The sequence below is a fragment of the Aspergillus nidulans genome, chromosome I, assembly GCF_000011425.1.
Source record: "Aspergillus nidulans FGSC A4 chromosome I".
Lineage (NCBI taxonomy): Eukaryota > Fungi > Ascomycota > Eurotiomycetes > Eurotiales > Aspergillaceae > Aspergillus > Aspergillus nidulans.
The window spans coordinates 2,264,325-2,292,076 of record NC_066257.1 but is presented as its reverse complement, the minus strand read 5'-3'; the positions used below and the strand labels follow the sequence as shown (position 1 = coordinate 2,292,076).

The window sequence follows — 27,752 nt, the reverse complement described above, 5'->3', positions numbered from 1 at the left end:
TTCGGGCCTTCCAGAAGGGCCGCTAAGATTACTACAAACACTTCGACATCATCCCGTTCAACCACCAAAAACATATGCGTTACAAGAAACTACATGGACTGACATATTACTACCCAATCCAAATCACCAAAAGAAATATCAGTAAAAGGAATTATGAATCGGGAGACTTTCGACATTCAGCCCATCGGCCGCTTCTATGGATCTAATACTGCCATTCGGCGGCCAAGGGTAGGTTCTATAAGTATATTCCGACCCATAATTTTGAAGTTCCTGACAACCTAAACACAGGAAATTGCGTGTTTCTCCTATGATGACCAACACAAATTTCATCTTGGAGACTCATCCCTGCGATACTACTACCCGCCGCAGCTGCCGGCGGATCTGAATCGCGGCTTCGACACCTTTCAGAAGCTGGACGATGCAGCGGATGAACATATAGATGCGTTGCTAGATACCATTGCCGCTATGGAAAAAGAGACTGGAAAGCGATGCGAAGCCGATATCATCACTTGGCGAGGGATGATGACCAAGGTCGATATACGCTGCTATATGCTGTAGCTTCTTTATTACTGAATGGCACTTTGAAGCTGATAATGTGGCAAACAGATTCTCACTGCGCCATTTGACGATATGAATGGGTGCGTATGGTAGTTCTGAATACTGCTCGTCGCTAATGTTATGCGTATAGATTTGAGATGAACGCAACTTGCTTCCAGGTAAGCTCAGCCTAGTGCCGAAAACTTTGCCCAGAACTGACTGTTCTCTTAGGGAACTATGTGCGTATGTTCCCATACTTCACAGAGTCAGCAAATCATAATCTGACTCGTATTCCTTGCTTAGATTCATTGAGGAAAATAATGCCTACAAAAATAAGCAGAAACAGCTCCAGCGTCAACAAAGAATGCCACCCGGGATGGCCTCTCAAGACTTGATGGCTTATTGGGGTTTGTTACCATATTCGTTCTCAACAACAGTGCCGCTTTCCATAACACCTCATAGGCTACAAGTTTGAAACCATATCTGTTCTCGACAAGACATGGGATGAAGCAAGCAGGGAAGAGATTGAAGGCCGGGAGAATCTTGTGGTGAATAATAATGCGCAATACTGCTCAGTTGTGCGCACTGGTATCGGACGGACGAAACTTGTCCTCGGGGGAGAAGTCGATGCCAGTAAGTTATATCTCCATTTCTCAAATGGCTAAAGAGAGAAGTCTCTGACCGCAATCCGGCAGTCTGGGACAGTAAACCAGAGCGCAAGGAAGACCCAATCAACTGGGTGGAGCTCAAGACCTCTGCCGAGATCAGAAAGGATTGGGACATGGTCAAATTCGAGCGGAAACTCCTGAAATTCTGGGCGCAGTCCTTCCTCCTCGGTGTCCCCAAAATAGTCGTGGGATTCCGTGACCAGGGTGGGATTCTACGACGCTTGGAAGAACTCGAGACAGCCAACATCCCAAACAGAGTGAGGAAATCAGGTCGTGGAACATGGGACGGGAATATCTGTATCAACTTCGCGGCTACTTTTCTGGAGTGTATGTTGTTCCGTCTCCGCACGTTTTGTCTGAAGTATATACTCATTCATCTTATATATTAGGGCTTAAATCGGTAATCAAAGAGGGAGGAACATGGAGGCTTCGAAAAGCAGAGAAATCTTCTGTAATTGAGGTATACCAAGTCGAAGAAAGCGGCACTGGCGATATCCTTTCGCAAGCTTTCTTGTCCTGGCGCTCAACAACATGACCTTAATTAACACCTCTTCGAGTATGAGTTTATCTATCTACCTTTATATACCCGTACATCCTACGTCGAGAGCCCTAAGTGCTACTTTTCAGACTCCACTGCTGGCGAAATCGGCTTGGCGATTAGTGAAACGGTCGTCAAGTAAGGGCAAGCTATGTTCCCTCTTTGGGCTAGAATTCTACGCTTCGTTTCAGAGATAGTCTATCTACCACCCTTGCTGATCAGCTTGGACGACACAGAGGCAGCTTGTGACCTTCGCTACGTTGACCGTTGTATAGCAACACATCGGCGAATTACTCTAAATCTGACGGACCAAACCTCTATACATTGTCACTGTCAACACTTTCCCTAGATAGTGCTCCCGAGTCCAGCTCTTCGGTACTTTCCAACACCTACTCTAGGGTGTTCCCTAAATTCTCTTGCCGCTTTCGTAGATATGCATCCCGCTCTCGCTTCTTTGCAAGACTCTTCAAAACTCTTTTATGGACACTTCCATTAATGTGTATTTGCCACTGCTCCTTGTTTGTCAATGTCTTCCGACAGATATCACAGGTAATACATTGTGATGGGCTGGGGTCGGTAGATAACGATTTGGCCTCCAGAGCTTCAAAGGTTGTCTTCGCAAGCTCAGAGATAGATTTAGGATCCGGTAACGGTTTTTTTCCAATGTGGGCTTCAACAATGCGCTCGGATGGCTCTGTGACGTTCTTCGTCCAGTCTTCGACTTTCGTACTATCCAGAATATACAAGCGACCGGTCATAGCCCCTTTTGCAAGCCCAGTCCAAAGCTTGTTGCGAATCCACTTAAGCTGGGACATGGCATACTGACGAGTTGCAATTTTGACTGACCCGATGCATGACTGCTTGAGTGTTTCTAGCTCTTTCTCGGTCCTAGAGTCTTCTCTAAGCGCGTTGAAATAAGGCGCTAACTCTTTGAACCCAATCGAGATCCATACACCTCGGGTCTGATCGACAGTTATACCTTGGGCCTTTTGCTCTTGAAGATAGTCTGACATGCGGCTTGCTTCGGACAACAATCCTTGTTCAACCATAACATCCACACGCTTGAACAACCTCTCTTCCAAAATAGCCTTTTCAGAATGCACCCAGAATATCGCAGTGTCAAAGCGCAGTTGCCCCCAATCTGATCCATTATCATTGTTTGCGTTGGCTTGTTTCGACTGCCGCTGCTCAGCATACACCTGTGACGCCGGTTTCCCCGTCTGAAAAAATATTTCTAATGAGCGACGAATCTTGCGCGTGTCTTTCGGATGCCAATGATCTGCCATTATTGGGTCCACCTCACGTAACTTCTGTAATACCAACTCCGGCTCTGCATTGAGGATAGGCCACTTGACCGCTGAGTCAACATCTCCTGCCGGACATGAATCAGACTCTTCGTCTGATGATTCCAACTCTTTCGACACTAGTTGATCTTGAAACAACACTGATTGTGTGTAATAATGGGTGCCGCCAACCAAGACGGCTAGTTTTCCTCGTGCATGGATATCATTGATCAGGCGTAGACATTCCCTTCGAAACATCGATATTCGCCATGGGTTCTCTTCCAAGTCTATACAGCTTATCAAATGATGCGGTACTCCGTGGCGTTCTTCGACGGGGATCTGATTCGTTATGATTGGGAGGCCGCGATACATCTGCATCGCGTCGCCATTAATGACTTCGCCATTAAACCGAGAAGCAATATCAACTGCAAGCTATCTGTGTCTGTCAGCGTCTGTTTCCCGCTTGTGTCAAAAAGCCAAGGGCAACCGAGGGGTCATTTGCCTTTGATTTTCCCGTGCCCGTGGCGCCGACAACGGCTATGAGGGAACGCATTGCGGATTGGCGTCTAGGCAGAGAAAACGAAGAGAGGTTTCTGAGCATGAGAAAGCTGAAAGAGCGTCCCCTACGGTCCCAATCCCGAGGAATCTTGGTTCTTTTTCAGCTGCGAGTGATGTAGGGATGGAAATAGTTGGAAAAGAAAAAGTGATTCCCTGGATATTTTCCCTTGGCTAACCCCACCTTATCAATCACCTAAATCTGGACAGTTGATAGTTACATCGCGTGCTTTTAGATAGAAATAATGTGAGTCACACTCTACTGATTTATGACTTGGGCTGTTCCTAATTAAACTGAGTTCATCAGTATCCAAAGCCACCATGTCCGACTCGCCAGACATCCAAGTGCAGAACCTCTCCTACAAGTTCCCAGACGGCTCCTCCGGCTTAACAGACGTCACTTTGGGATTGCCAGCAGGAAGCCGAACATTACTGATTGGAGGCACGTCATTCCTCGCAGCCCATATACCCCTATAGTTGATCATACTAATACTGTTTGTTCAGCCAATGGAGCCGGTAAGACCACGCTCTTGCGCCTTCTCTCGGGAAAACGCCTAGCACCCAGCAACACAATCTCCATCGCAAATAAGGATCCTTTCAAGGAAGGTCTCGAGGGCGTCACCTATCTCGGCGTAGAATGGGTGCTCAACAGCATCGTCCGGACAGACATCGACGTCCCCACGCTCCTCGCCTCCGTTGGCGGCAACGCCTACCCCGAACGCCGTGACGAGCTCGTTGAAATTCTTGACATTGACCTGCGATGGCGCATGCATGCAGTTTCGGACGGAGAGCGCCGTCGCGTCCAGCTAGCCATGGGTCTTCTCCGGCCGTGGCAGGTGCTTCTCCTGGACGAAATCACCGTCGACTTGGACCTGCTGTCGCGGAGCAACTTCCTTTCGTTCTTGAAGAGGGAGACAGAGACCAGGCCCTGCACGATTGTGTACGCGACGCATATCTTGGATAATCTGGCGCATTGGCCGACACATTTGGTGCATATGCATCTCGGCAATGTAAGGCAGTGGGGCGCTATTGAGAAATTCAAGGAGGAGGCACCTGAAACGTCGGAAAACAGCCAACTCGGAGAGATTGTTCTCAAGTGGTTGAAGGAGGACTTGCAGGCTAGAGGACCGCGGAATGTACGTGGCAGCCAGGCAAAAACTTACGAGGCTGGGGGAATTGGAGGGTATGGGTATGAGAAAAAGGCCTAGCCTCTTCTCTCCTCTTGGCCTAGTGTTCAGGTCACATCAGTTTCTCGCCATTTCATGATTATTCAACAAAACTATACCTAGTCTTCTGTGAAATATGGGGTTACGGTATCAGCATCCTGGGGTTTCAACATTTCAAGGTCCTCCATTCTTACTCAACTTTTAGCAATCGTGAGTCAGGGCTGGCATGTTTTCGTTGTCCAGATACATCCTTTCTAGCGGGTCGCCAACATGGTTGTAGGTTTTCCAACATCAATGGCCATATTTATGCGTGCATTATGTTTCACTGAGTTTCTGTATCTAGATAGTACTCATGGTTCCGATACCATGTCAGATATGCTATATATACGTATCGAATTGTCGTCGCTCGCAACAGCAAGCTCGAAATCCTGTTTATCGGCACTTGCCTCGCTTTGTTCTGTGAGAGGACGCCATGATAGTTCTGTGATGGCTTTTGACGGTGACTGGTCTCTATCAGGGCTTGCCAAGGGGCTAGGTTCGACGCCGTCTACTTTGATCTGATGAATAGAGAGCTTCCCATCATCCTCTCCCGCTGCAAGGTATAGCATCCCTCTGTAGATATGCGGAAGGAAGGACAGGGAAGTGACAGAGCTCCTCGAAGGAATGGTAGCCTTGCACTCAGCCAGGTCCCCTGACAGCTGCCACAACTTGATCAACTTGTCTCGACCAGCTGTCGCAAAAATGGGGAGCTGAGACTCTGAGACAGGGGCCCAGTCCGCATCGAGAATCATGCGCGAGTGGCCCTTGGGGTTGGACGTAATGAGTGTGAAGCTTGATGAGTCTGTTTCACTCCGACGATAAACCGCCCACTGCCGATCCCGTCCAACACTGAGCAGATATTTGTCATCAGCTGAAAAGGAGAGACTGGTAATGGTCAAAGTATGAGCTGCAAGTGATGGTCGAATCTCGTGCCAATCGGATGTGTCGTACAAACGCACCACTGCATGATCTATCGAGCTGGCCTTGCATGCAGTGGCGATGAGTGTGCGGTCGTGACTTACGGCCACGGCGGATATTTCGTACCCATGGCCGTAAAGTTTTTCGTGTTCAGGCCACAGGGTATATCGAGCCAGTTGGTCCTCGAGAGGAGGCTGAGTCGAATTTGATAGTATTGATTGATATGCCTGCGCTTGTCCGATACTCTCGGCCTCTGCCGTATCTGTTTCCACAGGGGCTTCTTCACCCACAGCTTGATTGGACAACCCCAAAACTGGAATCTGAGCTGTGTCAGGAAGCTCTCCCTCTGTATTCTGTGCGAGTCCGGAAAGGTTCTTCAGCAGTTGGGCAATTGGTTTAGGTTCTTTGAACACCCGTAACAGCTTCTCTTCAGCACCTGATACGAAGCGGTCCGGGCCAAGAGTGTCAACGCAGTTCAAATCGTAACCATGAATCTGCGGTCGCGAGAATTCGTGCCACGACTTTTGCCCTTCCCGAAGCCACTGTGCATGAAGGCGGGTTGTTTGATCAGCACTTGTTGATAGAAGATAACCACCAGAAGGTTCCCATTGGATTCCGTTAACAGATCGCACATGTCCAGTAATTCCCAAGGTTTGATCCCAGGTATCAGATTCAGCTTGGTATCTCCACGCCCTCCAGCTACCTGTACGTCCGAGGCAGACAATTTGGCAGCCATTTGGCGACCAAAGGCCAATCCAAAATCCACCAGTACTACCGGTGGCTGTAGTAGAGCCTTTCTGTACACTCAGCTCCCCCATCCGTTCCGCGGAAAGCCACACTCCGGATAACGGATCTTGTTCCCAGATGGTCAGAGTATTATCTGCGGAAGCAGTGAGAAGTTGCTGCCGCTCTGGGTTAGGGTTCCAGGCAGCAGTGTATACCCAATCTTCATTACCAAACAAAAGAGCTTCAAAGGTCATAGAATATTTGGATCTTGCTGCCTCGAATTGGTGGGCTTTGTTGGACAATGTTGGCTCGAATCCACCCAGAACAGCATCTTCCTCTGATCCCACTAACCCAGACGATGCAGCCTCTCCACGGTTCAGGCGCCACAACCGAACGTACTTGTCCTGGCTAGCGGAAGCAAGCAAGAGGTCCCCTGTCTTGCTGTGCATGTCCACAGTGAAGGCAAGCGAGCGCACCCATGCCTCATGCCCGGAAAGTGTAGCAGATACCTTAAACCGCGGTGTGTCAACAGTATTCTCAGCAGCGTATATTTGCACTATGTTAGTGGTGCCAGCAACTGCTAATGCAACAGGTCTGTCCTGCGTGTCCGTTGGAAGCGGCGCCAGTGCCAGTGCAAGTGGGAAGTAGCGCGGTTTCGTTGGTATGCTTTCCAATAGCTCTCCTTTGACAGAATCTTGAATAGATATCCTCCATATCTTGACAGTTGCATCTGCGCCGCCAGTTGCAATAATATCAACCCCGGAATTTGTAGCTATTGCATTAACTGAACCAGTGTGATCCGTCAAGGTAAGCGCATGGGCGAATCGCCTGTGGTCAATGGGATCGGCACGCCATAATCGTACGGTGCAATCGACAGATCCAGTCAGAAGTAACCTCGTCCCCGTTGTGGGACAGGTATAAAATTTGACAACGCTGACCTTGTCGGTATGGCCAACTAGAACCGAATAAACTCCCCGACGTGATTCTGCCTGCATATATAGAACACAAAGTTAGGCAGGAAGAATGCTTGTGTAGTAGACTTCAGAGCCACGTACGAGAGGATCCCACAAGGCTACATTATTATCTGCACCGTAGGCGAGGATGCCGGAATGAACATCCCAGTCCGCGGCGGCGGGGTGCCTATTTCCACCGACACTGATGTATTCGGAGGTGAATGAGACCATGGGTAGGCAGACGACTGAATCAAGCTTCCGGGGAGCGTGAATGAAAGCTGGCGAGCAGGCTGCCAGTAATTGATGAGTGACTGCCGAGGAGGGGAGTTCGCCGAACCGGTCGACTTTTTTGTGCTTATCGATACGGTAGATATGTAGGTCCGGGCCCAGACAGACAGCAATAACCCCTCCTCCGTTACCTACCTCCGCTTTTGATATTTTACCCCTCATAAACAAGCAACATTGTCCCAAGCAGCTCCTAGCTTGATTCGCTTCGCCTCCGCACTACGTCCTTAATCTTCAGGGGATCATCGCTACCCTCAGAAGGGCCACGAAAGATTCATCAGGATGGCACAAAGTGACACGGACTCTATAACAATCACTGTCGAGTTTACGTATGTACTATTCTCCTTCCAGTCCCGTCACGTCGAGTCGGTGAGTGCTGACATGCTTGGTATATAGCGGAGGGCTCGAAATTCTCTTTGCCAATGAACGAAAGCATAAAGTGACCTTACCCGCTCAATTAGAAAATGGCACTAGGCCGAATATCTCCTATCTACTCCAATACCTGGTCGATAATGTGATGAAGGATCGGAGAAAGGAACTTTTTGTGCTTGAGGATAATGTGTATGTGCTATGCAAAATATAGTAATGGGTCTAGCTGACTGTCACTGCAGACGACCCGGGATCCTGGTACTTATCAACGATGCAGACTGGGAGCTAGAGGGTGAGGAGAAATACGAGATTCAGCAAGGGGATAATATAGTATTCGTTTCTACGCTGCATGGGGGATAATCCAATTCACACTCAACCAATAAGCGCTTTGCTGTTGGACACAAAACTCTGCATGTTGGAGGTTCCACTCCTGAATTTAAACGACGTCTTCCACATGCTGCTGTGAAATCCTCTCGGGCTCGCGAGGAGTTCGTATACCGCCCTGCGGTGTTAATACGCCGTCATTCGGCGATCCTATGCCCTGGACTGACGGGGTGTTGAGTCCACTCGAGGGTACCGGAATCTTTATGTCTTCGGGCGAACCGGGAATGATCTCTTCTGGGAGGTCAGGAATCTGGATTCTGCGCGCCTCATTCTGGTAACTCTCGGGTATTATCTAAACAGCAGTCAACCGATTTAGCTCAACATGTCGAACTAAGAAGATTTACCTCTATTATTTCATCACGTGGGAATTCCAGGAACGGGATATCTGCAGCATTGCACGCCATGAGATAGCCATACAAAACCCTAAGCACGCTTTCATGGGCAATTATTAGCAGATCATTTTGCTCCCGTTCCAGCTCCAAAATTATAGGCTCGAGTCGCACTGCAAGATCGTGGTATGACTACAGCAGTTAGTTTCAGTCCGAAGGGAAGAGGGGGATCGACCCACTTCGGCCCGGGGGTATCTGTGATGATAAGGGTCAAGTTCATGTTTAGCCACTTCATCTGGATACTCTTCTCTAATTCTTCTCTCTGACTTCAGTTCGCAGACACCAGGGTTTAGCTGGCTCAGTTGTGATCTCTGCCGGACTTTGTACCCCTTTTCATGCAAATACTTTGCAGTCTCGACTGTACGACGTCTCGTTGATGTCCATACCGTCAAAGGCTTGAGCTCGTAATCAGTCTCTCCTCGGTCGATCATCGCCTGCTTCTCGGACTCCCTGTCCTTCAGCAAAGTTTCAGTCATCTTCTTGGCGTAATCTCGACCTTGTTCGGATAGAGGGCCATCCGCCTTGTAGGAATTCGGTTCCACTGAGACGCCCGCCTGGCGATTCAATCTGTCAGCAACTCTTCTTCTGCTTCGATAGAGAGGTCACCCACCCGAGCAAAATACGTGCGTCTGGTCTTTATGTGAAGGTTAAGGAGATAGAACACTATCCGATTCGACAGATAACCGAAACTTTTGTTGTTAACAATCAGCCTTTCTCCCGCATTAATCATCTGTTTCAAGTTAGCAATCTGGCAGATACATCACAATTACAAGGTACACACTTTTATATAATTGAGGTCTTTCTCTTCCATTGTATGAAACTGAGGGATTCGGGCGGATATCCGAGCTAGATAATGTTTGACGGCATCCTCGGATGACCAACCCACATACTGACGGCAGTTAGTGTCGATTGAAGCGAATGCAAATCCACAGGATACACTAACATCCGGCGATGAAATCTTAACCCTGCGGACGTTTTCCTCAATGATCCGGTAGTCATCGCACCATGACTCAATGAACAACGTCTAATATACTGGTAAGCATTGTGTCTTAGATCTGAGATACTCGACGGACCTCGATATCATGTTTCGCAAATTCATTTGCTAGGGACCGCCGTCCAGCTGCTGATGGGTTCACAGCATCGTAAATAGCAATCTGGCCGTTCTCCTCATTCAGGAACTGATATATATCCTCACGACATCGTTTCACGATTTTCTGCCTGAGCAGAACAGAAGAGGCAGATGCTAGATGCGTGATTAGTTAGAGAAGTAAATGGAACAAAGAATATGACAGTTGCATGTTGTACGTGGAATCAAGTATGAAGAGAAGTTCAAGCATTATCAAGCCTGGATTTTCGGCATGTAGCTGAGTGCTTCAGACAGATAACGTTGATGACATCCCCATACATCCATATCACATATTACGCACAACTCGCCTTAGCTGGTACGTACCGTTGACAAAAAAGTAATCATCCGGTATGTCCTGCCCGTGAGGAATAGTAGCACGTCGGTAGTCTCCCAGGTGGAAGATCCTGGTTTTGACTCCTAGCCTACAACGCGGATCAGGTGACTGCTAAACCTTGAAAGTCGTACAAACCAACCTACCATCGAAGGTAACGTGCCATCGCCACAGACATGTGACTAGCTAGCCGTCAGTTTCGAAGAAATGCACATTTCGAACTTACGTGGTTCAACGCACGTCTTGCCCCTCGCAGGGAGGCCTACGGTGATGATGACAATCCGTCCAGAGTGGAAGAGTCTACCTGACTCAGTGCTGTACAACTGAGCCGGCGCAAGGTCTGCCTTCTCTGGTAAATCATGGATGGCATCGACAAATGTTGACGACTTTCGCCGGAACCGTGGGGAGTTGACGACAATATCCGCCGTCCTAGTTGAAGTTAGTTCGCGCAGCTTCAGAGTTTATTTGTGAACGCAAGAAACGAGCATCATAAATTGTGATATATCCATGTGAGTACAGAAGCAGTGCTTACAATAGAGTATCCATGGTGTTGGAGAGTGCCCGACACCAGAGCTATACAAAACGCTGTAAAGATCGTGGAAAGTATTGATGACAATAATTCCTGCAAAATGCGATACGGATAGTACAATCGAGGAATCTAATATGAGAGATCAAGAAAAAAGTCCTATTTGAGGCCGCGAAACGTGGGAAAAGAAAAGAACAGCACGTTGGGCCAACCGAGGCTTGAAAGTGCTGATAACCCAGCTCGTAGACAGCGTAGGTATAGGTACTCTTCCTGCCGATAGGCTCTAACGAAGAAGGACTGGCGGGGAAAGGCGGCTCCCGATTAAGTCACAGATCAGACAGCCACAGCCCTTTGAGGATCAACAGAACAAACAAGAGAACTGAACGCCGTAGAAAAGGTAGCAGGTAAATAAGACGAATCATAGATACGCTATCCCACTGCATTATATCATTTTCGGCCAAATAGAAAGTCCCGTCCCGACATAGCCTGAGGCGGCGGCGGCCGCGCAGAGCGACCCAAGACGCAACCCCAAGCAGAGCCAGCCAAATGACTTTTTTTCAAGGCTGAACTGCGATCCTGAAGCTGTTTCCTGGAGCCACCAACATCATCAATCATCGCTTCGCTGCTGTGGTGTCTCTTTTTTACGCCATTTCACCTTCCGCAAATATTCGGCGAGATCTGTTCTGTATCTTCAGGTCGTTAAGCCTAGCTGCTACCTCTCAAGCTTAATTCCGGAGCTGATCTGAAATTCTTTCATTCCCTGCCTACCACCGACACCGGCCGCGTTCCAACGACCACCGAACAATCAGCTCCGGCTCTTTTGACTTAATATCGCTTCCACCATCTCGTCTCACATAAATCAGCTACAATGGCAGACCATTTAGCACTTCCTTCTTTTCTAACGGACAACTCCGTCGTCTCCGCCCTCCTGGATACCTACACTTCTTTCTCCGAGCGTAGGGCAGCCCTTGGCCTGCCCAATCCCGGAACAGTGGAAAATGTTGGCAGGGAGGTGCAGAAGGATGTCCTGCTGTCCAACTTCATGTTTTCAGGTCTCCGTGCGGACCTGACGAAGATGTTCAGTATGGCTCCCCTGTTCCGCGTGTCGCATGCCTTCTCCATGGGCGGCTCAGGAAACATGGCTCCGTACGCGTTCTCCGCTATGTACGGAACCTCCAGTGTAAGCAATAATAAATCCGCGTTGCGCTAGCTTCAAAGAATTCTGAGTAATGAAATTCGTGGACAGGTCTTCATGCAGGGTAACTTCGGCAGCGATGGTGGCCTTGCTGCCCTTTACAACTATCGGTGGACTCCGAAGTTGGTCACCAAGACCAATGTCCAAATCATGCCCGGGGCCGAGCAGGGTCTTATCCAGCTTGATAATGACTACACTGGCGATGACTTCTCCCTTTCCCTCAAGGCTTTCAACCCTTCGTACTTGGACGGTGGCCTCACCGGTATCTTTGTTGGAAGCTATCTCCAGTCCGTTACTCCCAAGTTGGCTCTCGGATTTGAAGCCATCTGGCAACGACAAGGCTTGAACACTCGCCCGGAATCTGCTGTTTCCTACTCTGCCCGGTACAAGAGCGATGACTGGATTGCCAGTGCCCAGCTACAGGCTCAGGGCGTTTTCACTGCCTCTTACTGGAAAAAGATTTCTGAGCGTGTTGAGGCTGGTGTTGACATGAACCTCCAGTTTGCCCCTAACGCGGCTGCGATGATGATGGGCGGACCTAGCAAGGACGGCACCACAGCCATCGGCGCCAAGTACGACTTCCGGGCCTCGACATTTAGGGCGCAGGTCGACAGTGCCGGTAAGGTCAGCTGTCTTCTTGAGAAACGGATAGCTATGCCCATTGCGCTCACATTCGCTGGTGAAATTGACCAGGCCAAGGTACGTTGCATTTCTTTATCCATTCTCTCTTGGGAAGGCCAATGCTGGCCTCATCCTCACCTTTTGCTTCGTGAACAGCCACTAACTTAACATCAACTATAGCAATCCGCTAAGGTCGGTCTCGCTGTCTCCCTTGAGATCGCTGGCGAGGAAGTCATGGAGCAGACAGAGAAGGCTGACCCCTCGACAATGGTCACCCCTCCCTTCTGATTGAATCACCCGTTCCACCAATCTCGCCGGGAGTAATCAGGCCCATCTGAGTCCTAGGTGGAAGGAACCTTTGCTCTTCTGATCTACCATGGAGCTCCTCCCTCTTCGTCCTTTTGTTTTAGTAGCTATTCCTCCGTCCATGTGCATCTTTGGAAAATGGTGTAATCCCTGTTCATGCAGTTTAATAACGGGTTGTTGGTCAGTGAAGGCAGTCGCTTGGCGCCACGGTACCAATTTTGTATAGATCCCTCTTCTTTCTCCTGATTTTCTCGTTTCGTGTTATTGTTTATGGCTTCATCTATGACCGGCGACCCGTTTACTTGTTATTCTTATTATCCCTTTTGATGACACTCTTGGTTGGTCAATGGGGTCTTACCCGGGACGCATGGGAGCACTTGCAGAAAACTTTTCTCTTTAGTTACGCATCATAGATGGACAATGTAAAACACGTTTATTATCAAGGCACGGCGGTTCAAAAATGTACTGGGATGGTGACTGCAACCTCAAGATAAAACAGGCTTATCAGCGCACCATTTCATCACGGACGTTGCTGTTTCCAGGTAAGTGATCTCAGAACATAGCTGGAATAGCCATTATATACCTACCTATTCCCCACTAGTCTATCGGCCTACCAAGTAATCGATTACCGTAGTTTAATGCTCCGATAAACAAGTAATGCACTCTAATCTTATGGTAATTAGGATCGAACTGATGTCTGCCCAGTGCAGCGGTGCTTTGAAACACGCTGTGGACACAGGAGTCGCCAGCAAATGACAGTCAACCTTAGCCCACTTGACGAGACCATGAACTATTAGGTCTCCATCCATATCGCTAAGGGAACATATGGGAAACGGAATAGGGCTTTGAAACACTTAGTCACCGAGTTCGTACGTAGTACAGCAGACATCTGGGCTATCTCAGTTACTTCTCATGTGCCTGAACCCGTACTCCGTTGTGGTAGCTTTGACGCAGATAAGAAGCCAAGTCTGAATCTTAAGACCACAACTGCCGCAACCAGTGTGTTGCCGAGTGCTCAGCTGTGGCGAGTTCAGGTGTTAAATGAGGCCCGTCGCAGTCCATGGTTCACTAAATGGAAAATGGCCCCTGCTCCCGCTAATTCGTGTGCTCACATATATGACGTCATGGCCCCTACGGCTTGCACGAGCGCTCGCCCGGTAATTGACGATCCTACGGAAGGGTTGACTTTTATCGGGTTTGGTACGCAGAGTAGCTGGTTAAAACTCAGGCAGGTGAACAGGACTGATTAAAAAATTTGAAGGTGTCAATAGTTATTGGTGGACAAAATGCCTAATCGGCTGTTATCCTCCAGGGGTGATTCTAAGAGGCTAGATACGTAAAATATGTTGGCTCGGCTCGGCTCAGCAGATGCCAGATATGGAAGCAACCGACGGCAAAACACATTTGTGACTACAGAGTGCAGATGGGCTTCAGATATCGGGTGCTGACCGCGCAGTGTGTCACCAGTCTTCCCCTTGCGATCTTAACGCCAGGGGTGCCGGTATTAGTGCCACTCTGATGGGCGTGTAACCGGATGTGACGCATGCATTGGACCTTGTGCCTGTGAGAGTTTTGAGAGTCCTTTCGAAAAAGAATCATGGACGGGACATCGGCTCCTGGAAGGCGTTGTACTTGGTAAAGTAGAGCGATTGATAAAAGATAAGAGTGTCCTAGATCATCCAGTGTAGCACTGCCTCGGTAGGTATGACTTCGAGTAACCTCAACTGGTGAGGTACTGTACTAATCAGAGGACAATACTTGTACTAACAAGCTTGCCAAACGGTCTCAGGCTTCCGCTGCATAGCAGCCCAGCTTCCGAGTCCAGTCGGACGGTTGGGTCTCGATGGCCGTGTGCCAACCGAGCCCACAGGCCCATTGTAAATCAACTGCCCTCGTGTGGTCTGGCGGCGTCCACTCAGAGTTGTCCTGATATGCGGAGAAATCCTTACTGTATAAGTAGCAGAACGGTAGATACCTAGGTGATCCTGGGGCTATCATCAAATAGTGCAGGCCATTTGGAAGAACCCACCGGGCTCAGCCTGATAATAACTCGGACGGAGTGGTGGGACGAAGGGGCCCTGCAGTACTAGATTATATTAATCCCTGTCAATCGTCATTAACAAGCCTGTCTCAGGTCCACTGTTTCAACTAGTGATCTAGTTGATTATGCACAATGGTAGGCATAAAAAACCACCCGGCCTTGGTAGGCCATGTGTAAGTGGAATAGATGATCCCGGGAGTACGGCGAGAGATCTCCGAGTCATACAGCAACTCTAGCTCACAAGCAGTCTACCGCGTGCAGTTGTATTTTAGGTTGTTTCAGAATGGGCACGGCTTCTACGAGTGTAGTCTATTGGTTATAGTCCCACCGTATCTGGCCCAAAGATAGACGCATCGTACATGTGGATAGTCCTCAAAACTGTTGCGGCTGTAGGCTATTTGATTCCCACTTGATGCGAGATGCTTGATAGTACCTTAGAGCTCCTTAGCAACTAGTTTTTTGGTTTTAGATTAGGGCCCACTGGATCTCTCGAAAGGTGTACCGCACGTACAGGAGTATATATATTGCCAACGACTACGTACAAAAACCTATCCTTAAAGACGGTTTCGCATGCGAAGAATCCAACGGGAATACAGCATGTACACGTACGTAGTTTGCCCGCATTCGCGCAGAATGGCAGTGATCTGTGATCCTGCAGAGAAATATTGTTGAGCAGATTCCTGGACTAAGAGTACAAACAATGCACTCGGGTGACTCGGCTCAGCATGAGCCAGGAGGCGCATGCCGGTCAATGCAGTCGAAGAAACACGAGGATCTCATTGATGTACGCTGCTCTGGATAGTGGTACAGGATTACCGACTATGCCCGCATGTTACCGGCTAAGAAAAATAGCCATGCCCCTGGGAAGAAGTACTAGGGAGCATGAAACAAGCTCCGACTGGAAAAAAAGTTAACTGTCAAAGCACAGCCCAGAAATATTTACGTTAGGCCAATTCTTAGCTCGATATGGCTGTCCCCAAGACCTGGTACCTCCTACCTCTCTAGGACGCTGTGTGACTAGGTCTTGGTCTAATACCCTCAAGCCCCGTTTTTATTTACTGCAGACACAGGCGTGCAGGTGCAGCTGAGTTTCGCAGCCGTGTCGACGTCGAATAGTGTCCAATGGTGTGGATGCAGGTCACTGCTGAGGTATTGATAGCAAAGCCAAAAAAAAAAGAAAAAAAAAAGAAAGAGAAAAAAGAAAGAGAAAAAAGAAAGAGAAAAAAGAAAGAGAAAAAAGAAAGAAAAGATAAGAAAAGAGAAAAAGTTTCATCTGCTCATACTTCGTACTCTGTACATTCCTCCCAATATTTGCAACAGAGTTGCAGGCAACTCCGCATAAGCTAGAACCGCGACCATTCCGACGGTTTGCTGAGCTGGAAGTTGGCTGAGCCTTAAGTGGACTGCAGCGGGCCACAGCCAGAGACTGGGCTTGCAGAATCTCTAGGAGAACTTTGCGAATCATAATCCAACGATCAAGCTGTGGCGGGACCCCTGAAAGGTTATATCGCCAAATCGCCAATAGTTCGAGAATTCGACCAAGATCGGCCCGAGAGGCAAGGCTGGAATCTCGAACACGAGCCATTCGACCGCAGTAAATCACGCTCAAGAGGCGTAGGACGCAAGGCGGAGTCACCTCGTCGAGTCTGATTGACAGGTAAGGAATGACGGAAGACGAATGGAAAGCCGCAGTTGAACAAGCATACCACGGAGTAAGGTAGCTCCGCATGCATCAAGAACGTCTGACCTGAATTTCACTTACGAGGGCGCCTTAGGCTGCGAAAAGGAACAGAAATCCGACTGGTACCTTGCCTCAAGCTAGTCAAAACCTGGCCGTTTGCATGCCATTGTTTCAATAATAATGGCAGCTGAATTGACAGATAGGCAACTTCTGTTCCAGCTGATCAGCAGCTGTCAGCCCGGTCTGACATGGATTGCGGTCAGTTGCCCCTACGTACCGGCCGTCGTTGGTAAACCAATGGGTTCCTAATATATCTCAGGGTCTTATAGCCTCTACTCCTGCCGGGCCAATAATGATGGCGGGTTGGCCCTCTTCAGGTACGACAGCTAGGCAATAAGCTGAAACCATGTCCTTGAGCAGTATATACCTGCTGATTTATACTCCGTGCATATGTGCGATTACCTACCGCAGACAGGTTTGAGCCTGATAGCACAGCAGTATAGGCGTACAACAACGTCAAAGGCGTATTGTGCTCCCGGCCGGGCCAACTACGGCTCGATATTACCCACTCGCAGCTCTTCATCTTTGATGATAGCGCAAGTTGGACAGGACTCAGTTGCGGATAAAAACTGATCGGAAATGGCAACTCAACGCCACCCGTTCCCAAGGCCGTCAGAGCTCACGCAAACCTGCGTGGCCTTGAGATCATCATGAGATCCTCGACGAAACCTCTTGACTTAGCCCCCCCTCCAAGACAAGCCGGAGCTCTAGCTACGCACGGGGAACTGTGCGAGACTACAAATCTAACCCCTAGTACTCCGAAACGGACCGCTATACTGAGTTATCCGTACTGGGGTACCACGTAGCTTCCAGTAATCGACGAGTTCTATCCCAAATCAGTAGCTTGTTTTGCGCTCAGTTAGTTAAAGCTCCTTTTTTCCCGGGGCCGGTGAGCGGAGAGGGAGAGAGCCCTGGCCAGAAGCTGTCTGATTCTCATGGGGCTACTGAAGCCTAGATCCTGGCATGTGCTCCTGCGGCGATTCTTGGTGCACCGTGTATCGCACTATACGCCTTACCATACTGGAGGCAACGGATCGACCAATGAGATCGAATTAGTATAGGTAGTGGAAAAAGCGGGCTTGGTCACTTGACACCAGACTCATGGCACGCCTGTCTGTCACCGGAGCGCTCAGGGCTAGGTAGACGTTCGGGACTCGGAAGGTATGACGCTATTATGGCTGGCGAGAGTTGCCCTTACCGAAAGCAAGGTAACTGCTACGCGACCCATGGGCACAAATAGTTTATCGCTTGTGGAGGCCCACCGGCATCGGCCGAAAGGATGCCGCGATTTCGTATCTTGAATACAGTTCCTGCCCGCTCGATGCTAGGTAGCACTTCTTACTGAGCAGGTATACTAAAAACGAAACAAAGTCGTAGAGTCGTTGAAATATTAAAACCCGTGGCTGGCCAGGAGCTCGTCTGCAGAGAGGAGGTCGATCACTCAATGACGGGAGCGGCTGATGTGGAGCCACTGGTATTGGGTGTAAGACACAATGTGGGTAACCAATTGCTGCACCTGTAGTGGGAGAATGCCCCATACAAAGGACCAGATGACCACTGCATCATGATCCCAAGGAGTCTGGAGTTAGTGCGCGGACGTATGTACCGAATTTCGGACAGGATTGAGGAACTGGGGATCGAATTCCAGATTGTCGTATGGGACTTGATAGAGCACCTAGCATATTAATGACGATGCCAGAATTAGCGACAGTGCGGCAATACTGAGTGAAGCTCTTACTGCTGAACGTGGCAGATGCCAACCATCCGTCGAACTAATTAGATGAGAGAGCTTGGACCAGAAGAAGCTCATCTAGCTGATCCATGACAGACAAGTGAGATCCTGAGCTACAAGTCCAAGGGATAATTACAGTGTACTGAGCAGCATTACATCCACACAGAGTAGAATGAGAGAATCACCTCACGTCTTTGCCTAATATTCAATCATGGCCGAGTTGCCCATGGAACCAGCGCTCTGAAAAAGAGATCCAAGTTCAAAAGCAACAGCCAAGAATTATGAAAAACCCTCCATGTCACAGCTTCATAGTGGAGAACTACGCCTGGGCTCGTGACCGGAATACCTGTATGGTAATATTACTAAGACGACAACCCCTCTTTTTGACTCCTAACAGACCACCCGGCGGAGCGAGCACCACCAGCGGTCGATATGTCTGCTTCAAAGGTAGGAGATCCGGACGAAAGAGGCAAGCTACGACAGAGCGTTATGGATTAAACAGAGCAGTCATCTTGCCAGTGCTAGATGTCAATACTATACTGATAGAGAACCCCCCCTGTAGCAATTGAAGTACGAGGTAACAACCAGGGCTGGTCATGTTCCTTTCTCAAATGACGAGGCACTACGAGCTGCTTAGCATCATCTTATTTACTATCCTAAGAACCAGCGCTACTGTAAATTTTGTTATCTTTATGCCGGCGGCCATAAAGAGAAATCCTTCAATCCGGCCCAAGCCCGGGAGCCCTGGAGTCCTGGAGGCGATGCGAGGTAGTAGGAATCCCAGCCATCATCATCCTTTGCCTCTCCACACACTGCCACAGCTCCGTGCTAGACCACTTCCGCCCCTCCCCAAACGATCTCAAGTCTCCCAGATATTCGAACATTCACATTGCTTTTCCTGGCCCGATTCCTTGCGAGACACCTAGAAAAGAGTGTGGGTGTGCGCTTCTTTCTTGCTTTTCCCTCCCAGTTGCAGTTTCTTTTGCCTGGCTGTTCAGCTGGTGGAGGTCAGAAGTGTGTTTAGACAGTGGCACTTGGATAGCATCGGTCCCTATTATTCCTCCATCTTCTCATCCTGCTTCCACTGCTCCCTCTGCTTCGGTGCTTTATTCCCGCGTTCCTGCAGCCCTCGCGTGTTTGGGCTTCGTCGCTCCATCAACGTCACCTGCTCACTTCTCCCTCTTCCCTCCCCGACCCATTCTCTTTTTAATAATACCTGACCCGTAAACCTTCTTTGATCTCCCCCTGCTCTCTTCTGGTTCGTCGTGACTTAATTCCTCTACTGTTCCTCGAATTAGTTACTTTTCTTCCTTTCCCTTTTTTAATTCTGTTTCTCTTTCTTCCCCTCCCCTCCTACTACTTTCTATCACTTGCTTGGTTCCCTCCCGAAAGGAGACAGCCACTGCCGATAACCCGACACACCTCTACCCTCCCGTTCGGAGCACTCCCTGGCCTTGCGTCTGTGCTCTTGGCACCCCTACCCAAGTCCGTTGGTCCTTGGTCTGAGCCAGCTGCGGTTCGCTTGTCTAGTGCTCTTAACCTTCGATCTCACGCCAACCTCCACTCATCTTCCTCCGTTCAACGTTCCGCCCATCCAAAGCACCCCTCTCAAAACTCGTGCTCCACCGGTCACAGTCTGCCCAAAACGGACCTCACACCTTACCTTCCAACCCTCTCCCGCCATCCGCAATTAAAGTCTAGTCCTCCATATTCACGATAGGACTCCTTCCCCGATCTTCTTCACGTTGTCCGCCTTCCAAGACACACCGTGATGTCACAGAATCGGTCTGGGGTGTTTTCCAACTTGCGCATGGGTGGTAAGGATCTCCAATGCCTTTAGCCGCAAACGCTGCGAGCCTCGCCATGGATCCCGATCGCTAACTGCTTTCGTCCGTTTCTTTCCAGAAGTCGTCCGCGAGAAAGTCCAAGATGGACTAACAGGGGAAACGAAAGAAATACAATATTCGCAATGTAAAATTGTCGGTAATGGGTCGTTCGGAGTTGTCTTCCAGACAAAAATGATGCCCAGCGGCGAGGATGCTGCCATCAAGCGGGTTCTCCAGGACAAGCGTTTCAAGGTATGTGCCCATTGTTGGAGCTCACCGTCGTGCTCGCCCGGCCACTCCCCGCTGACGCTGAGCAGAATCGTGAATTGCAAATCATGAGGATTGTGCGCCATCCTAACATTGTCGAGCTGAAGGCTTTCTACTATTCGAATGGCGAAAGGGTATGCTCCCCAATTAACAGTGTTTAGCTGCATGTCAGTGCTAACCGTGTATGGTATCGCCGCAGAAGGACGAAGTGTACCTGAATCTTGTCTTAGAATATGTACCGGAAACTGTTTATCGGGCGTCTCGCTACTTCAACAAGTTGAAGACAACCATGCCGATGTTGGAAGTCAAGCTTTACATCTACCAGCTATTCCGTTCGCTGGCATATATCCATTCACAAGGAATCTGTCACCGCGACATCAAGCCCCAGAACCTTCTTCTCGACCCCGCTACTGGTATCCTGAAACTTTGCGATTTCGGATCCGCCAAGATTTTGGTCGAGAATGAGCCTAACGTATCATACATTTGCTCGCGTTACTACCGAGCCCCAGAATTGATATTTGGTGCTACGAATTACACAACCAAGATCGGTAAACATCCACGGCACCTTGGATTTTCATGGACAAGCTGACATTTATAGACGTATGGTCTACTGGCTGTGTGATGGCCGAGCTGATGCTCGGGCAACCTCTCTTCCCTGGAGAGTCTGGAATTGATCAACTGGTCGAAATTATCAAGGTTCTCGGTACTCCTACACGGGAGCAAATCCGTACAATGAATCCCAACTACATGGAGCATAAATTTCCTCAAATCAAGCCACATCCCTTCAACAAGGTATGATCACACTACCCCGCACTTCCTCTCCAGTGATTCCGGTTTGACTTGGGAGCCTAGGTCTTCCGAAAAGCGCCACATGAGGCTATCGATTTGATTTCCGCGCTGCTAGAATATACGCCAACGCAGCGTCTTTCCGCAATCGAAGCAATGTGCCATCCCTTTTTCGATGAACTCCGGGATCCGAACACCAAACTACCCGACTCGCGACACCCCAACGGTGCAGCTAGGGATCTACCAAACCTTTTCGACTTCTCTCGACATGGTGCGTTTGAGCTCCGGTTTTCTCTCTAGGACATAAACGAACTATTTAGACTGGATGCTGACAGCAGGCTACAGAACTCTCAATCGCACCTTCAATGAACAGTCGGCTTGTCCCACCGCATTCACGGCCTGCGCTCGAAGCTCGCGGACTATATATCGACGACTTTAAGCCTCTGAAGAAAGAAGAAATGATGGCACACCTTGACTGAGTCAACGTCATAGTGCTGATGAATTACACGCCCTTCATAGTGCATCAGCTCATGCACATATTCGCGAAGATTTGATGCCATGCCGTGCACCTTCATTTCCATGCATCTGGTGGTTTTTGAACTAGCAGAGGTTTATTTACATCTGTAGACCTAATCCATTGGTGAGGCATCCGGGAGCTGGCTTCTCTGTATCGGGTTCGAGGAAAGACAAAAAACGCATTCTGAAAAAGAGAAAAAAAAACTTTGAGCTGAGGCATGATGAACCTTTTGACGACGGAAAAGTTCTTATATGGCATAAGTGAACGGCCACAGGTTCACATGAATGGGGCGGGAGGATTGGTGCGATGTCATAGTCTGGAGTTATTGAGGTGTCTGAGACAGCTCTTGGGAGGAAAAAGTGATACCCTTTCTGCGTGAGTGTGTCTGCCTTTCGAGATGTAAGTTCCGCAGCTTCACTTCTCGATGGAAGGGCGTGGATACAGATTGCCGCAACTTTTATGGAAAGACGGGGAGAGAGATGAATACCTACACATGGGTCTGATATCATGATGATTTTCTTTTTCTTTTTTTTCTTTTCTTTTTTTTTGCTTGGATGCACATGAGATGTGTACTTGTGACTGTGCTTTGAATATATGTGTTGGAGGTCTATCCCCCCGACTTACAGCTTTAGAAATCCCCTTTCCGTTGTGCATGTGTGCATACTCCTGTCGCTTACATCGCTTTCTATTATCCGTCGCTTTACCCAATTCAAGTCATACATTCCTCCACCGTTGGATTCCGTATATTTCAGGATGCCAAAGTAGGTGGCCGTTACGATAACCCCGGAGAACTCTCATAAAGGGACTGCTAAGCTGCATAAGTTGTCGGTCCCTATGCAAATATGAGCAAAGCGGAGGTGAAATTACAGCTGTGGAGTTGGAGTTGATTCCTGTTCCTTTTCTTTTTTTTCTTTTCTGGGCTATAGGCCCTGGTAAACAGGTTAGATTCTCGGCGGCACTGATAATCCGTCTCCGAGGTCTCTGGTGTTTTTGAGCTTGACGTACGCGACCTAAGCTCCGAGTCCGACCAAGGCCCTTTGACAGTGCAATTGTGTCTGCCATTGAGTGGGACACTTCACTCAATCACCGTGCAGCAATCCCCTGTGAAATAGGGTGCTCCTGGCAAGACAAAAAGACATGGCTGATTACGAACGTCGGAACCATGGCCCTAGGGGAGGTGGGCGCAAGCGGCGTTATAGAGGTAAAAAGACCCGTCTGCTCATCCGTTGTCAATTCTATCAGCTAACTGCCCTGTCGCGTAACAGATGATGACGATTACGATCGCCGCCAACGACGCAGATATGAAGAACCTCTAGTGGTCAAAGTTCGACGGCAGCTTCTCACAATTGCTGAATCGGTAAGCGGGTCAGATATATGCGCTTTGGGCGTAATGGCTGTTTGTCTCACTTACACTATATGCTTAGGCCGCTAGGAGGGCGGAAGATGATGCACTGAGCATTGCGAAGAACGTGGCCGAGAACTACGAGGACGAGGAACTAAGGGATAATTTTATTGAGGTTGCGCTTGACCTGTGTGTTGCCAACACTATTGCTGTTTTCTGAATGTCGCTTTTTACCAAACTGACAGCTTCATTATTCCAGTGTCTTGGAGCAGCCGCTGAAAATACCTTTCATTGCTACTACCGTGCTTGTTGCTAATACGATAAAATCGGACCTCGCCGCCGACGTCCTAAAACACGCAGTTGAGCGCTTCCAGCACAATGTTGATGCCGGTGCTTGGCGCGAAGTCAAGCTTCTTCTACGCTTTCTCGGATGCTTACAATGTATATTGGAGGGGGATGGCGTCTTTGCGATCTTGGAGGAACTTTTCTCCCGTGCTGTTGATCTTCAAACCGCGTCTTCCGAAGATGTAGGCTGTTCTTACTTCTTTGGTATGGAAGTGTGCTGACATCTGCATTTTGTCTAGCTAATTGGATTGGAGCTCGTGAAAATCATTCTATACACGATCCCGTACATCATGGCCTCCCCGGTCAGCGGGTTTGAAAGTCAGGCGCTGGGCCTACTAGAAAAGACTGATATCATCGCATCTACGCCGCATACGCTTGTAGACTTGGCGAACCCCTTCGGACCTGATAGTCAGAAATCGGCGACTGTTCCCAGCGTTATCAGCCTACTCCAAAGCCAGCTACAAGCCGAAGCGAGTCGAAATTGGGAACTGGAGTGCCTGCCCCGGCCATGGGCAAATGTAAGAGAAGGCGATGAAGAACCGAAGCGTCTTGAAGAAGGGCCGAAGCATGTGTTACCTGATATCACGATACCGAGCCCCGTACTAAATGGATCGAGGGCAATCTTCCCAGAGGTTTTTCTGTCTGTCTATGGAGATCAGGATATTGAGACAGTTCCATCAACGTCAAACATTGCTTCTTCTCTGCTGAGAGACGCTCTTGTTGACACCATTAACATCATGGACTTTAACCGCATTGCAACGGCAAAGTTCCTGATTGATCTCGACTGTTATTTTACACCCAGCATCTTCGTGAAGCGTGCCACTCCATTCGATAAGTTGCGCGATCTCCCTGATGACCGGACAACGTGGAAACCGGAGGACGTGGCTGTAGATGCTGTTTTCTCTCAGCTGTTTCAATTGCCTTCACCCGAGCACAAACTTGTTTATTACCATTCTGTCCTCACAGAGTGCTGCAAGATTGCACCGGCGGCCATTGCGCCGAGCTTGGGTCGCGCGATCCGATTTCTCTATCGCAGTCTCGACGTAATTGACCTGGAACTTAGTCACCGGTTCTTGGATTGGTTTGCGCATCATTTGAGTAATTTTGGGTTTACTTGGAAGTGGAGTGAATGGTTGGTCTTTTATCATAACCGACACGCGTGCCACAACATTGCTAACTAACCTGGAATAGGATTGAGGACCTAGAGCTTCCCCTTGTACATCCAAGGATGGCGTTCATCAATGGCGCGCTAGATAAAGAGATTCGGCTGAGTTTTGCCCAGCGCATTCGGGGAACCCTCCCAGATCCTTATCAAGACCTCATCTCTGAAGGAAAAGAGAAGGACACCCCTGACTTCAAATACGCATCTGACAGTGAGTTGAACTGGTGTATGGAAAACGAATTCTTCTTTGGAACGCTAACTTTCCCTCTTCAGCGACGCCCTATGCAAATGAAGGCAGAGAAATCATGCAGCTCATTCGTAGAAAGGCCGCAGACGATGAAATTCAACCTCACATCACTGCGATCGAAGAGCGAGCAGCTGGTCTGGGAGTTGAGATCCCCCTGTTACCCTCCACGGATGCCTTCGTTACCTCCATCTGCTTCGTAGGCGCAAAATCCCTCTCTCACGTTCTGTCCTGCATCGAGCGGAACAAGGAACGCCTCTTGGCGATTGGACCAAGGTCACCTGGTGCGCGTCGCCAAATTATCACATCAGTCATGGAATACTGGGTTGACCAACCCGGCATTGGTATCAACATCATCGACAAGCTGCTGAACTACACAATCCTAACACCCCTTTCCGTCATTGAATGGGCGCTGGTCGACCACTTGGACGCAGGCACTATTCTCGCAAAAACCCACATCTTCGAAATGATCTCTGCTACTGTCGGCAAAGTCACCAACCGCCTTCGCCAGATCGTCGCGGCTCGCATCCAGCCAGGTCTCTATGAGCCTCAGCTAAGTGTACTTGATGAAACTCTTAACCGTGAGAAGAAGGATATGCACGCCCTTTTCCAGGTCATTGAAGACTCCGTCGTTTCTGTGGCCGGAGGTAGCAACGACCAGCTCATGGAACGTGGTGACGGCAGCGGCGATTTGCCCGAGGACGAAATCATTCGTGAGTGGGGTAAACGCTGGCTTCGCGCGTTTCGTCGCAAGGCCGGCGTCGAGGAAGCCTTCATTAGCCAGGCTATGTCCAGCGCAACACCTGTCGGGACGAAAGCCCCGACCCCACCTCCGGCTGCTGCTGATGGAAGTGTCCCTGGGGATGGAGCGGGCGATGGTGATATGGATATTGCCGATGCGGATGCGGATAGGACGGCTGGTATCTGATCCTTGTCGCTTGTACCTTTTATTCTGAATTTAAATATGTATAGCGGTAATTGCAAACAAATGCCTCTTGTAAGACTCTGAGCAAAAACAGAAAGTTATTATACAACCTATGAGAGGCAAATCCTAAGTTCATCTCAGGTACTTTACAAGCAAGGCGAACTGACCCGTTGTGTACATAGAACTTGCCTTCACTAAGCTGCTTCTTAGCTGAGTCGGTCCTGCAGTTCCGAGTGCCAAGTGGTCAGAGTAGCACGGTGAAATATTTTACTTGCGATGTTGCTTGTATTCAGCTATGTACATTCGAAAACCAAGGCCATAAATAAAGTCTAAACCCAACGACGCCGCTGTGATGATAATCAAAAGTGGTGGTTTACCACGGCATCCGCTGACATATCAGAAAAAGTGTTGACAGAATGATTAGTATAATACTGGTACCGGTGCTGTACAGTGTGACATTAATAGGGTTTATGTGCAGATAAGAATGCAGGAATAGAAGGAAGCAGGCAAGGGTAAGAAAAACGTCAACCTCGTGAGCCACAAGTAAGAGAGCCAGCCTTTGCGACTTGAAACGAGTTCCGTTGGAGTGACATTACAGAACCATGTCAGGTGCATTGAGACATTGACTGCCGAACCCTGTAGGTCTCAGACCAAGAGGAAATTCACAGGTTCTTTTTGCTATCTTCCTCAGCGAGATATTTGCGGTCATCATCACCTTCAACATCTTTGAGAATAGTTTCCATCTCCTTGGTCTGTCGCTTCCACTCTTCCTCGCCCATCTTTGTCTCACGGCGGAAGAGCTCTTCGTTAGGCTTTCGGTAGCTGCCACCCATGCGATCCCATAAAGTGGTGAATTGACCGTAATTGTAATTGAAGTAAAGATGATGCATAGTGTGACAGGCGGCTCCATTGATAACGGGGCTGTTGGCGACGTATTCACCATCGTGAATCATAACGGTCCAGATGTTGATGAATCCAAATAGAAGTACATAGGCCGCCTTCTGCAAAGGAAAGATAAAAGGGAACACGTGGTAAGGAACACTCTGTGACCAGCCGTCAACGGGATGAAAAGCATGGGAGGCGAAAGGACTAGGCATGATCCACTTGTGGTGAGGCTTGTGTAGAGTCTTGTAAACGAGGGGGTGGTGCAAGCCGCGGTGGATCCAGTAGATGAAGAAATCGGTGAACGCGATAAACAGGGGGAACTGCAGGATACTGTAGTAAGGGAATGGTTCCTCGTCGAAGGTATCGTAAAGTTTAGCATATCCCCGAACTTCGGCGACCAAGAAGGGTGCAGTCAACAGAGACATGATGGGCATTGAGCGCATGGTTTGCGCAATCTCCAATGGGATCTGATTCTTTAGGAACTTCGGGTGCTTGACGGTTGACTTGTCCCAGATGAACATATAGGACAGGGTGGCAGAAATAAAGTAGACAATGAAACCGAAGATCCTACAGCGCAAACTATCAGCAACTGGAGACTGGGGAGTTGCAATGGAGATCATGAGCAGTGGCATACCAGACAATCAAAAAGAAACTCAAGAATTGGCGGTAGATATTGTTCCGAGGCCAAGCGCTCAGGTATGCATATTTGGATGGTTCTAGGTAGAGAAGCTTGGTCGCTGGCTCATATACAAAAGGCTTTGATGCACCGAACAATGAAAGGGTGCTGTTTGCTGCTGTCGGAAACCCAGGAACGGAGACAGTCGAGGAGAGCGAGGCAGGGAGAAGAGCGGAGTAGAGCCGGTCGCCGACAAACGTGTCAAATAATTCCAGTGCGATGTCCATGACTATAAGCTGTCTGGTATCACCAGTTTGTGATAAGATGCCCGGCAAGTTGAAGAGGTAATCCAATTCCCTGGTGAAGGTCAAAGGTCAGGAATTGAATGATAAGGAGGGTTGGGGAAAG

General features: G+C 49.0%; 11 protein-coding genes across 11 annotated transcripts, besides 1 other annotated feature; 7 read left to right on the top strand and 4 right to left on the bottom strand.

Annotated features, from left to right (window-relative positions):
- Positions 1–27,752: part of a sequence feature (contig 1.109 1..233950(1)) that runs on past both edges of the window.
- On the top strand, positions 154–1,740 carry ANIA_06514 (decapping nuclease; the record flags this gene model as incomplete). Its single annotated transcript, XM_659026.1, has 9 exons — positions 154–228; positions 289–531; positions 607–638; positions 689–716; positions 769–780; positions 878–944; positions 1,000–1,170; positions 1,233–1,532; positions 1,595–1,740. The coding sequence occupies 9 exons, from the start codon at positions 154–156 to the stop codon at positions 1,738–1,740; spliced, it is 1,074 nt and encodes a 357-aa protein (XP_664118.1).
- On the bottom strand, positions 2,133–3,284 carry ANIA_06513 (tRNA dimethylallyltransferase; the record flags this gene model as incomplete). Its single annotated transcript, XM_659025.1, has 1 exon — positions 2,133–3,284. One exon carries the CDS (start codon positions 3,282–3,284, stop codon positions 2,133–2,135), a length of 1,152 nt encoding a protein of 383 aa, XP_664117.1.
- On the top strand, positions 3,856–4,789 carry ANIA_06512 (putative ABC transporter; the record flags this gene model as incomplete). Its single annotated transcript, XM_050612951.1, has 2 exons — positions 3,856–4,023; positions 4,086–4,789. Exons 1-2 carry the CDS (start codon positions 3,903–3,905, stop codon positions 4,787–4,789), a joined length of 825 nt encoding a protein of 274 aa, XP_050467114.1. The 5' UTR covers positions 3,856–3,902.
- ANIA_10832 (Elongator subunit ELP2) lies at positions 5,098–7,833 on the bottom strand (the record flags this gene model as incomplete). Its single annotated transcript, XM_050612946.1, has 2 exons — positions 5,098–7,419; positions 7,486–7,833. The coding sequence occupies 2 exons, from the start codon at positions 7,831–7,833 to the stop codon at positions 5,098–5,100; spliced, it is 2,670 nt and encodes an 889-aa protein (XP_050467113.1).
- ANIA_10824 (bifunctional fructose-2,6-bisphosphate 2-phosphatase/6-phosphofructo-2-kinase) lies at positions 8,474–11,182 on the bottom strand (the record flags this gene model as incomplete). The annotated part of the gene is made up of 10 exons (XM_659023.2): positions 10,800–11,182; positions 10,494–10,696; positions 10,414–10,453; positions 10,261–10,358; positions 9,884–10,053; positions 9,592–9,834; positions 9,421–9,540; positions 8,990–9,364; positions 8,766–8,942; positions 8,474–8,713 (listed from the first exon to the last, which is right to left on the bottom strand). The coding sequence occupies exons 1-10, from the start codon at positions 10,811–10,813 to the stop codon at positions 8,474–8,476; spliced, it is 1,680 nt and encodes a 559-aa protein (XP_664115.2). The 5' UTR covers positions 10,814–11,182.
- On the top strand, positions 11,372–13,367 carry tom40 (TOM complex pore protein TOM40). Its single transcript, XM_659022.2, has 3 exons — positions 11,372–11,973; positions 12,040–12,687; positions 12,790–13,367. The coding sequence occupies exons 1-3, from the start codon at positions 11,662–11,664 to the stop codon at positions 12,895–12,897; spliced, it is 1,068 nt and encodes a 355-aa protein (XP_664114.1). The 5' UTR covers positions 11,372–11,661; the 3' UTR covers positions 12,898–13,367.
- On the top strand, positions 13,376–14,209 carry ANIA_06509 (uncharacterized protein; the record flags this gene model as incomplete). Its single annotated transcript, XM_659021.1, has 4 exons — positions 13,376–13,457; positions 13,517–13,532; positions 13,757–14,115; positions 14,187–14,209. The coding sequence occupies 4 exons, from the start codon at positions 13,376–13,378 to the stop codon at positions 14,207–14,209; spliced, it is 480 nt and encodes a 159-aa protein (XP_664113.1).
- Positions 15,657–15,961, top strand: ANIA_11520 (uncharacterized protein; the record flags this gene model as incomplete). Its single annotated transcript, XM_050612935.1, has 2 exons — positions 15,657–15,740; positions 15,917–15,961. The coding sequence occupies 2 exons, from the start codon at positions 15,657–15,659 to the stop codon at positions 15,959–15,961; spliced, it is 129 nt and encodes a 42-aa protein (XP_050467112.1).
- Positions 19,799–22,309, top strand: ANIA_06508 (serine/threonine protein kinase gsk3). The gene is made up of 7 exons (XM_659020.2): positions 19,799–20,246; positions 20,335–20,507; positions 20,573–20,656; positions 20,722–21,070; positions 21,121–21,314; positions 21,375–21,579; positions 21,654–22,309. The coding sequence occupies exons 1-7, from the start codon at positions 20,201–20,203 to the stop codon at positions 21,785–21,787; spliced, it is 1,185 nt and encodes a 394-aa protein (XP_664112.1). The 5' UTR covers positions 19,799–20,200; the 3' UTR covers positions 21,788–22,309.
- On the top strand, positions 22,869–25,945 carry ANIA_06507 (NCBP1 family protein). The gene is made up of 7 exons (XM_659019.2): positions 22,869–23,026; positions 23,091–23,182; positions 23,250–23,356; positions 23,427–23,694; positions 23,752–24,644; positions 24,704–24,885; positions 24,948–25,945. The coding sequence occupies exons 1-7, from the start codon at positions 22,963–22,965 to the stop codon at positions 25,844–25,846; spliced, it is 2,505 nt and encodes an 834-aa protein (XP_664111.1). The 5' UTR covers positions 22,869–22,962; the 3' UTR covers positions 25,847–25,945.
- Positions 26,506–27,736, bottom strand: ANIA_06506 (sterol desaturase family protein; the record flags this gene model as incomplete). Its single annotated transcript, XM_659018.2, has 2 exons — positions 27,363–27,736; positions 26,506–27,295 (listed from the first exon to the last, which is right to left on the bottom strand). The coding sequence occupies exons 1-2, from the start codon at positions 27,629–27,631 to the stop codon at positions 26,506–26,508; spliced, it is 1,059 nt and encodes a 352-aa protein (XP_664110.1). The 5' UTR covers positions 27,632–27,736.

Excerpts from the sequence above, each read along its gene's own strand:
- tom40 (XM_659022.2), top strand. The coding sequence starts at position 11,662 with ATGGCAGACCATTTAGCACTTCCTTCTTTTCTAACGGACAACTCCGTC. Across the intron at positions 11,974-12,039 it reads CTATGTACGGAACCTCCAGT|GTCTTCATGCAGGGTAACTT; the intron begins GTAAGCAATAAT and ends ATTCGTGGACAG. Across the intron at positions 12,688-12,789 it reads GTGAAATTGACCAGGCCAAG|CAATCCGCTAAGGTCGGTCT; the intron begins GTACGTTGCATT and ends CATCAACTATAG.
- ANIA_06508 (XM_659020.2), top strand. The coding sequence starts at position 20,201 with ATGTCACAGAATCGGTCTGGGGTGTTTTCCAACTTGCGCATGGGTG. Across the intron at positions 20,657-20,721 it reads ACTATTCGAATGGCGAAAGG|AAGGACGAAGTGTACCTGAA; the intron begins GTATGCTCCCCA and ends GTATCGCCGCAG. Across the intron at positions 21,580-21,653 it reads TTTCGACTTCTCTCGACATG|AACTCTCAATCGCACCTTCA; the intron begins GTGCGTTTGAGC and ends AGCAGGCTACAG.
- ANIA_06507 (XM_659019.2), top strand. The coding sequence starts at position 22,963 with ATGGCTGATTACGAACGTCGGAACCATGGCCCTAGGGGAGGTGGGCGC. Across the intron at positions 23,183-23,249 it reads TTCTCACAATTGCTGAATCG|GCCGCTAGGAGGGCGGAAGA; the intron begins GTAAGCGGGTCA and ends CTATATGCTTAG. Across the intron at positions 23,357-23,426 it reads ATTGAGGTTGCGCTTGACCT|TGTCTTGGAGCAGCCGCTGA; the intron begins GTGTGTTGCCAA and ends TCATTATTCCAG.